This window comes from Myotis daubentonii, chromosome 14 (assembly GCF_963259705.1).
Source record: "Myotis daubentonii chromosome 14, mMyoDau2.1, whole genome shotgun sequence".
Classification (NCBI taxonomy): domain Eukaryota; kingdom Metazoa; phylum Chordata; class Mammalia; order Chiroptera; family Vespertilionidae; genus Myotis; species Myotis daubentonii.
In genome coordinates, this window is record NC_081853.1 from 42548392 (window position 1) to 42561470 (window position 13079).

A 13079-nucleotide genomic window follows, 5' to 3' on the forward strand; every position below is an offset into this window, starting at 1 on the left:
ATAAAGGAAACATTAGGATAAATTCAAGAACTTATGAATAGTTCTTATTCTTTAAAAAGTTTGATAATGAGCATTTCAACATTGTAAATAGTGTGTCACTCAGCAGTTAATCAACATGTGACCACATGTTTACCAAAAAGAAAATAAAGTGAAGCACCTCCAAGTGGAGTTATTTTTCATCATCCTGGGTAGTTTGATTTTAGGTGTACAGAAGAGTTTTTTGGAATGTTTGAGATATAAAAGAGGTGAGGGTATTGCCAAATTTAAACTTAATCTTCCAAAAATGAAAAAGTAGAAAATCTAAAATCAAATCAGTTCAAAATGAGAACTTTTATGAGAGCACAAATTTGGGAAAGCATTAATATAAGGTCATTTGTATTCTGAATAGATTATGAACAGAATTAAAAGTACTATTTTCATAGGCCTTCAGCTATAATCTAAATTTGTTTTTGTTTGTGAGAACCTACCTTTAAAATTCTGATAATGGAATTTGATAAGTATGTTACCACTACCACACTTACTCCTCCACCAAATTATAAATTTCCAAAGAAGAGCTATCGTTTATTCATCTTTACATTCCTAGTGCAAACATATTTAAAGGAACTTTACATATGTTTATTAATATGTTTTTGAGGGTACTGCTGAATAAGGGAACTGAGGCAAATCTTACTTATAAAGAACAGATTATGAGAAGCCATTAGCAGTCGCAAATCTTGGATATAAATCTAAGATTCATTATTTATTTGTACTCTCACCTTGTATCAGAAAGGTTAAAGCAGCCTAAATAATTATGTGCAAAGTAAAATAATTTTAAAATATGTAGAATATAAAAAATTCTGTTATACATATGTTATCACAATTTTTAAAAAAACAACTACACAGTGGTAAATACCTAACATAAAGTTGAAATGAATAAAAAGATTGAAATCAGAAGTCCTAACAGGACCTGAACACCTATTGGGGGAATATCTGGCTTTATAATGACCAAAGCAAAGCTACAAACACAATTAATTAAAAGATTACCTATTTCAATTCTTGGCAAAATAACCAATTGTTTAACAAAATAAAGTTTACCCTTTGAAGTTTGCAGAATTAAGTGTATTAGTTTGTAGTATAAATATGCCTATATCTAGTTAATATAAGAAACTAATCACAAATAAAATAAAGAAAACTACTTAACTTTCAATAAAAACACACTGAAAAATAATACAAGTTTTACTCACTGCTTTGAAAAATTTTTCTGACAGTTGGCATTTGGACCCAAAACTTTTGGGTTGCAAAGTCATGTTTTCCTTAGTCTGAGAATCAAAAGTTGGGTTTTCGATAAGGCAATTAATAAAAACCCATATATGGTTTTTTACCTGTTGAAAACATACCAAAAAAAATAAGTTAACATCAGAACTGGTATTATTTACTACTTCAACAGAATATTATAGCATCACTTACTTGAAATGGTTTCACTGATACACCAGCTTTGTTCTTTTTCTTGACTACTTCAATCAGTTTACCAACAACTTGATCTACTACATAATCCACATGCCGTCCACCCTAAAAAGAAAAAAAAAATACAAAATCTTCTATAGTAAGGTAGCAAAATACTTATGTATTCATTTTTTCTAAAATGAGTGTTTATCTTTACAACTTTGTGCAGTCAGTATTATTAAATCCATTTTCCAGAGTAGTAATATGAGTGTCAGAATAGCAGAGTTGGGATTTAAAAAATAAGGTCTCTTTGGCCATAGAATCAATTAGCCAATTTTATACAAAGCAAAAACAATTTTAAAAAAAAACTGACATGGAAGTGAGAATGAATACTGGGGGTGATAAATGACACAATAGTTAAACTTAGGGACTGTGGCAAGCATTACCAGTTGTCCATGCAATATCCACTTTCCACTTTTACTTTATTGACAAATCCAAATTTGTTTTTAACTGGCAACATGCCCAATTACAAAGATTCTCCAATCTGGACTCCTTGCAGCTAGAGGTACCCACATGACACAGTTCTAGCCAAAGATGTTAGGAGAGGTCTACTGGATGGGGCTTCCAGAAAAACTATTCTGTTATACATATGTTATCACAATTTAAAAAGGGGGAAATTTAGTTGGCATATGCATTTTCCCAACCTAATTCTCTCTCCCTAGGACTTAGAAATGAGGCATGGAAGTGCAGCAGGCAACTTAAAAGGCATGAGAAAAAAAGCCATATGCTAAAGGTGGCAGGAAAGAAAGCCAGGGAAAGCATAGGTACCTAATGACACTATGGAGTCATAGTACTGAATTAAGACTGCCTACGCCTGGTTCTTAGATATGAGAGGAAAAGTAAAACTTTTACATGTTTACATTCTATTACATATAATAAAATACAATCATAATGAATGCAGGATTTTTGTTGACTAGAGAAAGTGATAACTAGATTATTAAAAAATTGAACATTAAAAATGTTAAAACCTGAAGAAGAGTGACAAAGTGATAAAACAGTACTTTAGGTTATTCTAGGGATACATGTTTGCTTGTATTGCATAATAATACTTTACTCTGGTCATGGATAGATGCTTTTAAATGGGAAGAATTTCATTGATTTTTTAAATCAAAAAACCTAAAGAAGAGGGTTTAAACTCCATAGAATGACCATCCTAAACATACTCATCTCCTATTAGTCTTTCTTCTACATCTTAAACTCAGAACACAGTATAAAGAATTTATCATTGTAAATTTCATAAAATATAAATGTAGTCAACTTTAAACATTAATAGTATAAACTTATTTCTCAATGGATGTTAAATTATAAGACAGCTATTTTACAGAAAATAAACTTTCATTTTCATAAGTCAATTCTGATTTCACCAAAGCAGATTTGGAGTGGTTTTTTTGCTGTTGTTGTTATTGATCTTGTTGTTTTTAATGAAGCATTGTTCTACCACTTACTTAGAAAAAAAAGATAATTAACATACTATACTTACTTTTGTTGTTGCAATGCTATTTACAAAGCTTATTTGCTGGAATCCTTTTTCACTCAATGTAAGACAAACATCCCATCTTTCATTTGCAAGTTCATGAATAACTTTCAGGGCCACTCCAGTTTCATCCAATTTGTCTTTCACATAAAGATCTACATAACTGCGAAATCCATTTACCTAATAATTTGAAAAACAATAACAATAAACAATCTAATATTGGCAGCTCAACTAGGTGAATGCCATCGGGTACTCTCAAACTTTCATTTCCCTTACTTCACAACAGCTTATGTGGCAGATCCAAACCTTCATGACTTTCCCCTATTCTACTCCTTGATCTCTATCCTCAAAAAAAAATCAATTAATTCTCTATGTACTTGATAAAGAAAGGTTATGAATGGATAGCTGAACTGGTAAATTATTATAAAATCTTTCAAAAGTTTAAGTTTTTTAAAATAACAAAGTAGACTTCCACTTTGAGTTCATACATGGAAGAGGGCTGGAAAAAAAAGAAAAAGAATAAGCTTGTGCCCTTATAAAGAACTGGTCAGACAAACTGATATTTTATAAACCCTCAAAAAATTGAGATCACAGACCATCTGGCCATCCTGAGCCTGAAGAGAGTTAGGAGTCTGTAGGAGACACAGAACCGAAACATTTGCTTAACCAGGGCAAAAGCTGCCTACTGTCATATAAGCCAGAAGGAACATTAAACCAGAAATTTTGACAAATTGCTATAGGACAAGTGTGGACTAGTATGTGTGTGTGAATCCCCTGAGGGCTATATTATAAAGGGTTCCTACTCTTTTGCAGGCTTTTCCTCCAGGAACCCCCACAAATTCTCACAGGGAAGAGAGAATCTAAAAAAAAAAAGCTCCCCCAATGGTGCTAGCTAGGGGAGGAAAGCAGGAACCACTGGGAATTCCACCCAGACCATTTCCCTTACCAATAAAACCTTAATTTGCCAGGGGAAGGATACTGCTAGAGAGCATTGGCAAAATATCACTGTAGCTGGAATGAAGTCATTCTGCCCTGCCTTACCCCATTCCACCCCTTAATCATTTAAGTTTTGTTTTTTTTAAAGGCATTCTGCAGAGCAGGAAGCCTCAAGAATACTGAATGAGAATACTGACAGATACCTGCTGCAACTAGGGAAAAGAATAGAGGGCAAAGGAAAAATCTCTGCCTCTAGAAGAGGAATAGACATATTTGTAAAGGCTAAATACACAGGCCCATTGTGTACTCCAATCTGAAACTTTATCAGACATAAGTAACCTACTACCATGCTAACAGGCCTCCAATAATAGTGGGTTTCAGCTGGCAGAGCTACAAGAGACATAGCCTCCTTGAGGGGCAGCTCAAAAGGAAGGCCCAAATCAAAGAGAAAAAACAAGAACAAGGAAGAATTTGAAGTCTCTGTTGCTTATAGCAACAACAAACCTCAACACCAGTAACTACAACAACAAACTGCAAACACATCCCATTTCCTATATAAATTAACATAAATCCTCATACTAAAGCTTATTTACTCCTTATCTACACTATACAACATAGCTGTTTTTCTACAAAAACTTATAAGGCATGCCAAAAGGCAAGAAAAAACAATCTGAAAAGATAAAGCAATCACCAGAATCAAACTCAGATTATGTCACAGGTATTTTAACTACCAGATAGGGCATTTAAAATAACTATGATTCATATGTTAAAGGCTCTAATGGAGAAGGGTAGGCAACATGCAACTTTAGCAGAGAGATGGATGCTGTAAGGAAGTATCAAATGGAAATGCCAGGAATCAAAAACAGAAGACATAGAGAATGCCTTCAGCAGGCTCATCGTAAACTTGACACAATAAAGAAAAAAATTATTAAAATTAAAAGAGGGCATAAAGTAATTAAAATACCACTTCATCTTTAAAAAATAGGGCAATAGAACTTAAAAAACTGAAACACAAAGAAAAAGAATGAAGAAAGCAGAGCAAAACATCCAAGAGCTTAGAACAATACCAAGTAGTAATAACATGTGCATAAATGAAATACCAGAAGAAAAAGAAAAAACAGCACAAAAGAAATATTGGAAGAAATAATGGCCAAAATTTTCCAAGATCAGTAACAGACAATAAACACCAAACGAAATAAATGCAAAAACACACACACACACACACAAACCCATATACACACCTAAGCATATCATACTCAAAGAAAACAAAGACAAAGAGAAAATCTTCAAGGCAGCCAGAGGAAAATGAAACACCTTACCAACAGAGGAAGAAGGATATGAACTACAGCAGACTTCTCATCAGAAACCATGCAAGCAAGAAGACAACAGAGTGACATCTTTAAGTATTGAAAGAAAAAGAAATGTCAACCCCAAATTCTGTATCCTGTGAAATTTCTATCGTCTTTGAAAGTGAAGGGAAACAAAAACTCTCAGACAAACATAACCTGAGAGAACTTATTACCAGCAAAAATGCCCTACAAAAATGTTAAAGGAAGATCTCCAGGCAAAAGGAATGTGATTAAAATCAGAAACTTAAATCTACGCCAAGAAATTAAGAGCACTGGAAATGGAGTGAATGTAGGTATTGTATTTTTAATTTCTCTAAGAGATAACTGAATGCTTAAAGCATTAACAATGACATCACTAACTGTGAAAAATTTCTGCAATCATTTTCTCAAATGTTTCTTCTGCCTCGTTGTCATTCTTCTGGTATTTATAGCATGTGTAAAAATGAAATGTATGATGGTAATGACACAAGAAATGGGAGGAAGATTCTGAAGATACACTGTTAGAAAGTCCTTTCACTACACATTAAGTGATCAATTATTTGAGGGTAGACTCAAAGTATTTACAAATGAAATTGTAAAACCTAGGGCAAACACTAAAAAAGTTTTAAAAAGATGTATAACTAAACAGAGGTGATAAAATGGAATCATTAAAAAATGCTCAATTAAAACCAGAGAAGGTTGAATAAAAGGAATTAAGAAACAAAGAACAAATACAATGAATAGAAAACAGCTAGCAAGATGTTTTAATCCAAATATATCAATAATCAGTTTAAATTGAATCACTGAAATATACCAGTTAAAAGAAAAAGGTAATGATATTAGATTTTAAAACATCTAACTATAAGATATCTACAAAATAACAAAGCATTAACTATTTTAGAAGATACTTACAGGCAATTTCTTTCCATTAAACATGACCTTGACCCCTTTGCATGAACCAGCCAAATCATAAGCTCTTCTGGTCATGAGGGCCACAATATCCTTGTCAAGTTTTTCCATCTTAAATTTGGACAGATCTGGTTGGAATGTTATGCATGTGTAATCTTCACCATCAAAATGTTTAATTTTGGCTTCAGAAGTCTTCATCATATTATTCATCCATGTCTTTAAAAGAAAATACATTCAAATATTTCTATGTTTCTATATTTTATAATACGTAAAGACTCAGCTCATGAAATACAATCACCACAACTATATACATTTTTCAGCCAATCAATAAACCTAACAAATCTTTGAGCCTGATATTAAGGATTAAAAATTTTTAAATATTATTATAACAATCTCATGTTGAAAATAACCAAAATAAATTGCACAAATTGATACATAGTTAATAAAATATCCTAAGTTTTTCATCACGACTATATAGAATTTTACAAAAATAAGGTATTATGCTTAACTGAGAAATTTATTTACCTTATGTAAAATTTCACTCTATTTTCAAAGGCATACAAGAGTAAAATAAAATTTTAAAATATTAATTTCATGAATCAACTAGAGGCCCAATGCACAAGATTCACTCAAGAGTAGGCCTTCCCTCCCCCGGCTGCTGGCACCAGCTTCCCTCTGGCACCCAGGATCGAGGCTTCCCTCTGGCCGCCGGCACCCAGCTTCCCTCATAGCCCCAGCTTCGTCTGGAAGGTTGCCCAGAAGGACATCTGGTCTAATTAGCATATTACACTTTTATTATTATAGATGAGGAAGTTTTAAACATCCAAAGTGGATATATTTCAATTATCTTTGAAGTTCAGGGCATTTTCACTAAAGCTTTACAATGTTCAAAGAAAAGTCTGTTAAAGCATTTTATTTTAAGGGAATAGGAGAAAGACAGGCTTATATAAAATCTCCCAGACATTCTAAAGTCTTTTACACTATGATGACATGCTTAACACTTAAGAATGTGTGTGTGTGTGTGTGTTGTGTGTGTGTGTGTGTCATTGCAATTTACCTAAGGTATTATCTTAGCAAAGCAACAAAGCATGATTATTTTTAAAAAGCAATTAGATATATATTTATCATACCTGTTTAAAACTATGTTTGTATTCTTTGCAAGCAGTTTCTACTGTAAACTTTGTACTGAAAATATTACAAAGTTTTGCACCATAACCATTTCGACCACCTGTAAGAACAATTAAATATGAAAGGTTTAAAGAAAATGATGTTAAAGAACTTTAACTTACCTACCAGAGGACAGGTCTATTGCAGTAAGTTTTACTTACTGCACTACCTTAACTATCATCAACTGAATATTTCAAATACAAACTTTTTCATTTAAAGAAAATTACAATTAAAATTTTTAGCATATATATAATTAAAGTATGTATTTTGTACATTCATTATCTTCATCAAACTTTTTTAAAGTAAGCTTGGTATCTCCTATAATCCAGTAAATATATGAGTATGAAATTTAAACTTTCTATCGAAGTCACTTCTCTATTACAAATTTTTAGTCTTTGGTTTTAAACACACAAAAGAAAACAGTATCAACCTACTTGGTTAACATAATAAGACAACATTTGGTTGGTCAAAGCATTTTCAACTCTATTTACAGAGTTTAATTTTCAATCTTAACTCTCTTAAAGAAAACAATTTAAAAGTAATTTAACTGATACCAAAAGACATAGTGTTTATGCAATACCAAGCTCTCATATATAGGAATCACACATCTTACTTTCATCAGTAATTCAAAATTCAATCTGTCATCCTGGTTAGAGTTTCAGGAGTTCTAACATAAATCAATGTACTATAAATTAAGCTTTCAAAGTATCTGGCAGGATATAATCAAGAAAATACTTATACAGGATAGTTTTTCATAGATATTAATTCTGAAAAGAATTTTTCTCACAACAGAACTACACAGGTTTCCTCCTCTGTAATATTTTATATAGGAATAATAAGAGCTTTATGTTGAGAGCAATATTTTTTAATAAAATATCTAGCCAGCCATTTAGGCTTTCTTTACCTGTTACTTTTTTCTCATCATCGTCATAGTTACTGGATGTTAAAAGCTGTCCAAAAATTAATGCAGGAACATAAACCTTCTCTACTTTATGTTCTACTACTGGAATGCCTTTCCCATTATTCCAAATGCTTATAATGTTAGATTCACTGTAAATAAACAAACAGAGATTAGGGCTTAAATAGTTTAAAAACATTTATTTCCATCAAAAGTAAAGTAATACAGAATAGCCCTAGCCAGTATCGTTCAGTGGATAGAGCAGCAGCCATGGACTGGAGTCCCAGGTTCAATTCCGGTCAAGGGCACATACCTCGGTTGCAGGCTCATCCCCAGCCCTGGTCGAGGCCCATGGAAGGCAACCAATTGATGTGTCTCTCTCACATCAATGTTTCTCTCTCTGTTTCTCCCCTTCCTTTCCACTCTCTCTAAAAATCGATGGAAAAATATCCTCAGATGAGGATTAACAAAAAAAAGAACAGAACAGAATAAACCTGATTATGAGCAAAACATCAGTCATTACTAATTGAAAGACACTCACTCATCTTTCCAGAACATACTTACTGAGGACACACATTTGTATCCCTGAAGTTATAACTCTAATTAGGATCACTAAGATCTGCAAGTAATAGTGCAAAATTTCTCAGGAAAAGAAGCTCTTCTCAACTTCCCAAAAAAGAGTAAAAAGCAGTGAAGCTTTTACCGTAAGAAGTCAGCCAGAGATTCCGTTTTCTTTTAACACTAGAGGCCCGATGCATGAGATTTGTGTACTGGGGTTCCCTCGGCCCAACCTGCGCCCTCTTACAGTCCGGGACTCCTCGGGGGACATCCCTCTTGCAGTCCGGGGCTCTCGCAGTCCAGGACCCCTGGCTCCTTACCACCCGCCTGCAGCAGAGGTGGGAGAGGCCCCCGCCACCGCTGCTGCACTCACCAGCCCTCAGCCTGTTTCTGGCTGAGCAGTGCTCCCCCTTTGGGAGTGCACTGACCAACAGGGGTCAGCTTCTGCGTTGAGCGTCTGCCCCCTGGTGGTCAGTGCACATCATAGCGACCGGTTGTTCTGCCATTCAGTCAATTTGTGTATTACACTTTTATATAGGATATAGGATAAATTCGCCATGATCTTCCTGCTTCATTCTACCAGTATACCACTTGTAAACCACAAGCTCTGAAAAGCCAACAGCCATAGTCATTTTCATTTTATACCTAACTACTGTAGCTGTACAGATGAAAATAGGATGGGCAGCTTGAACTGTATTCCATTCTGTTGCTAAATAATAGAAAGCTGTTTGTATTGTGGCAATCATTGTCATAAACTAATTTTAGTGGTTTTATAATATGTAGATATTACCAATTTTAGGTCTTTTTAGATTTTTCTATCACAAAAAAACTATACATTTTAACCCTGAATTGTATAGAATAGAGCAGTAATGGCGAACCTTTTGAGCTCGGCATGTCAGCATTTTGAAAAACCCTAACTTAACTCTGGTGCCGTGTCACATATAGAAATTTTTTTATATTTGCAACCATAGTAAAACAAAGACTTATATTTTTGATATGTATTTTAAATATTTAAATGCCATTTAACAAAGAAAAATCAACCAAAAAAATGAGTTCGCGTGTCACCTCTGACACGCATGTCACAGGTTCACCATCACTGGAATAGAGGATCCTATAGCTAACAGAAGCTCATATAGGCAATAGTCCTGATGGAAAATTTTGCCACCCTGTTTTCTTGTGTCTTGTCGTTTTTTTTATGTTTCATTGATTTCAGAGGGAAAAGGGGAGAGGGAGAGAGAGACAGAAACATCAATGATGAGAATCATCGATTGGCTGACTGCTGCCTCCCCTATGCCCCCTACTGAGGATCAAACCTGCAACCTGGCATGTGCCCCCACCAGTAATAGAACCATGACCTCCTGGTTCATGGATTGACACTCAACCACGGAGCCACACCAGCCGGGCAGCCTACCCTGTTGTTTTGAGTAGCATATACTATGATTCCTTTACCCATTTAAGATCCAAATTTGCAAAAAAAATTATCTTCATAATCAACACTGACAATTGGCTTAAAAAGCTACCATTTGCCAATCTGAGTCAGAATTATTCTTAAACACTGTGTCATGAACATATACATAACTTCATCTCTTAATAGTTATTAGAAATAATTATTACAACTTAAAAAATCTATATATATAAAAGCCTAAGCAACCGTTCGACCAGTAGCTATGACGCACACTGACCACCAGGGGGCAGATGCTCAATGCAAAGGCATGGAAACATAGAACAGACTGATGAATCTCAGAGGGAAGGGAGGAGAGGGGAGGACAGGAAGAGACTAACCAAAGATCTTATATGCATACTAGAGGCCCAGTGCATAGATTCGTGCACCATTGGGGTCTGCAGGGATCGGGCCGAAACCTGTCCAGTGCATATGCACAAGTGGGGTCCCTCAGCCTCGCCTGTGGAGATCAGGCCAAAACCAGCAGTCCGACATCCCCAAAGGGGTCCCAGATTGCAAGAGGGCTCAGGCCAGCCTGAGGTACTCCACCAGTGCACGAATCCATGCACCAGGGCTCTAGTGTTGTTATAAAAGCCAAATTGAAATTCAAAGATTCAAGAGGAAATTAATTAAATAAATAAGTAAGTAAATCACAAAAACTAAAATTTTGTATCATTTTTTTAAAATTGATTTTTGGAGGTAGAGGGAGAGCTACATGAGACAGAAACATCGATCAGTTGCCTCCCATATGTGCCCTGACCGAGGATCGAACCTGCAACCTACATATGTACTCTGACAGGGAATTTAACCTGCCACCTTTTAGTGTACAGAAGACACTCCAACCAATGGAGCCATCTGGCCAGGGCTTGATATATTTCAATTAAGAGCAGAGAACATAAACTTTAAATAAAGCCTGACTGAGTCGCTCATTTAGTTGGTTAGAGCACCATCACATGCACCAAAAGACTGCCGATTTGATTCTCGGTCAAGGCACATAACTGGGTTGTAGTTTGATCCCCAGTTGGGGTACTTATGAAAAGCAACCAAGCCCTGGCTGGTATGGGTCAGTGGCTAAAGCGTCGACCTGCAGACTGAAGGGTCCCAGGTTTGATTCCCAGTCAGGGCACATGCCCAGGTTGTGGGCTCAACCCCCAATAGGGGGTGTGCAGGAGGCAGCCTATCAATGATTCTCCCTCATTGATGTTTCTATCTCTCTCTCCCTCTCCCATCCTCTCTGAAATCAATAAACATATTTTAAAAAGAAAAAGAAAGAAAAGCAACCAATTTCTGTTTCTCTCTCACCTAAATGTTTCTCTCTCTTTCTCTTCCTCCTTCTCTCTCTCAAATAAAATTTAAAAAACATATATCCTCTCGTGAGGATTTAAAAAAGATATAGAATCTCAAAAAACTTCATTATTTTCAGTCCTCAAAAACAATACCATCATGGTGCGATCTAATTAGCTGAACAACTGGCATATATTTTATTATAGCAGCAGTTCCTAATTTACAAATGATCTTATAAATAATGAAAAAATCCAAATGCAGGTCATGAAAAGTAAGTTTACTTATAATGCAACTGGAATATACTGGAAACAGCCCAGGCACTGGGTCCCGAAGCAACGTTAAGAAGTGAGTAACTACTCCAGCAGCTGATACTCCAGCAGCTGGTACTCCAGCAGCTGATACTCCAGCAGCTGATACTCCAGCAGCTGATACTCCAGCAGCTGGTACTCCAGCAGCTGATACTCCAGCAGCTGATACTCCAGCAGCTGATACTCCAGCAGCTGGAGCAGCAAGCACAGCATCAAGGAGCAAGGAAACGACCTCCGAGAGCTCACATAAGAAAGCGCTTTGGGGAAAATCATGAATGAGAGAAGAAACTATAGAAGTAAAACATTCTAGCTAAAAAAAAAAAAAGCAAAACTTGCAAGGTCTCAAGCAATAGGGAAACTAAGGAGTACTAATTGCATACATTATTCTTGAGGAATATTAATAAGTTGGGGACTATCTGCATAAAACAACATAGCATAAAAAATTAAACTTGAAATATACTTACGGATCAATAGAAACTTTAATACAGGTCATGTTCTTATCCCTCTGTTTATTGTCAGCTGCATTAACTACAAAATTAAATAGCCAATGAGTAATGAAATATGCAGTATACAAATAAATACATGGATACAACTGCATGTGCATCGAACTTAATAGAAACATTTACATATGGTAATATTTAATAAAAATAATTACTGATAATATCTAATACAAAACCTTATTTTCTAAATAATATTGTTAAATTTTATAGCATACCAAATTACTGTCATGTCTTCTATTACAAAACAAGGGAGAAAATTTTGTATTATATAAAAACAAATTAAATAAGAGAAAACATCTGCAGTTTACAATCCCCTACTCCAGATCTAACAGCATAAAATTAGATTTAATTATATTTTATCTTGGTAACAAATAACTACTTTCTCTTGCTCATCAATAAACTAGTGATTTTATAGACAGATTGAGCTAAAACCAATCAGTTGTTTTTTTAATAACAAGGGCAAAGTCTTTTAGCATCCTCAGAAATCTCTAAATCCTATGCACTATAATTGATAATAATATATTTGTATACATTAACCACTGTTTCAGTAAATTTGAACACAAGCTGGCTGTCAAATTAAACTTCAATTATAGAAGGAATATGTTCCTAACTAAATACCTAAAAGTAAAACTGGATGTAGAGTTGGGAGACAATAGTGAAAGAAACAAAACTTAAGTAACTGGTTTTACTCTCCTATCCTCTTCCCAAAGACCCTCTGGAAGAAGCACAGACCCAGGCAACCCTGTTATCTAGGAAATCTCAATTGGCACTGATAAGGAGGCAGAGCACAGTTT

At 34.9% G+C, this 13079-nt stretch overlaps 1 protein-coding gene across 4 annotated transcripts in view; it reads right to left on the bottom strand.

The window, feature by feature from the left end:
- Positions 1 to 13079, bottom strand: part of TOP2B (DNA topoisomerase II beta) — a 61393-nt gene that overhangs the window by 29392 nt on the left and 18922 nt on the right. For all 4 annotated transcript variants that reach the window (XM_059664094.1, XM_059664095.1, XM_059664093.1 and 1 more), the window contains exons 4-10: positions 12250 to 12313; positions 8201 to 8346; positions 7260 to 7357; positions 6133 to 6345; positions 2963 to 3136; positions 1447 to 1548; positions 1224 to 1361 (exon numbers count right to left, since the gene is read on the bottom strand). In XM_059664094.1, coding sequence (XP_059520077.1) covers positions 1224 to 1361; positions 1447 to 1548; positions 2963 to 3136; positions 6133 to 6345; positions 7260 to 7357; positions 8201 to 8346; positions 12250 to 12313 — 935 coding nt within the window. The remainder of the gene's footprint in view (positions 1 to 1223; positions 1362 to 1446; positions 1549 to 2962; positions 3137 to 6132; positions 6346 to 7259; positions 7358 to 8200; positions 8347 to 12249; positions 12314 to 13079) is intronic.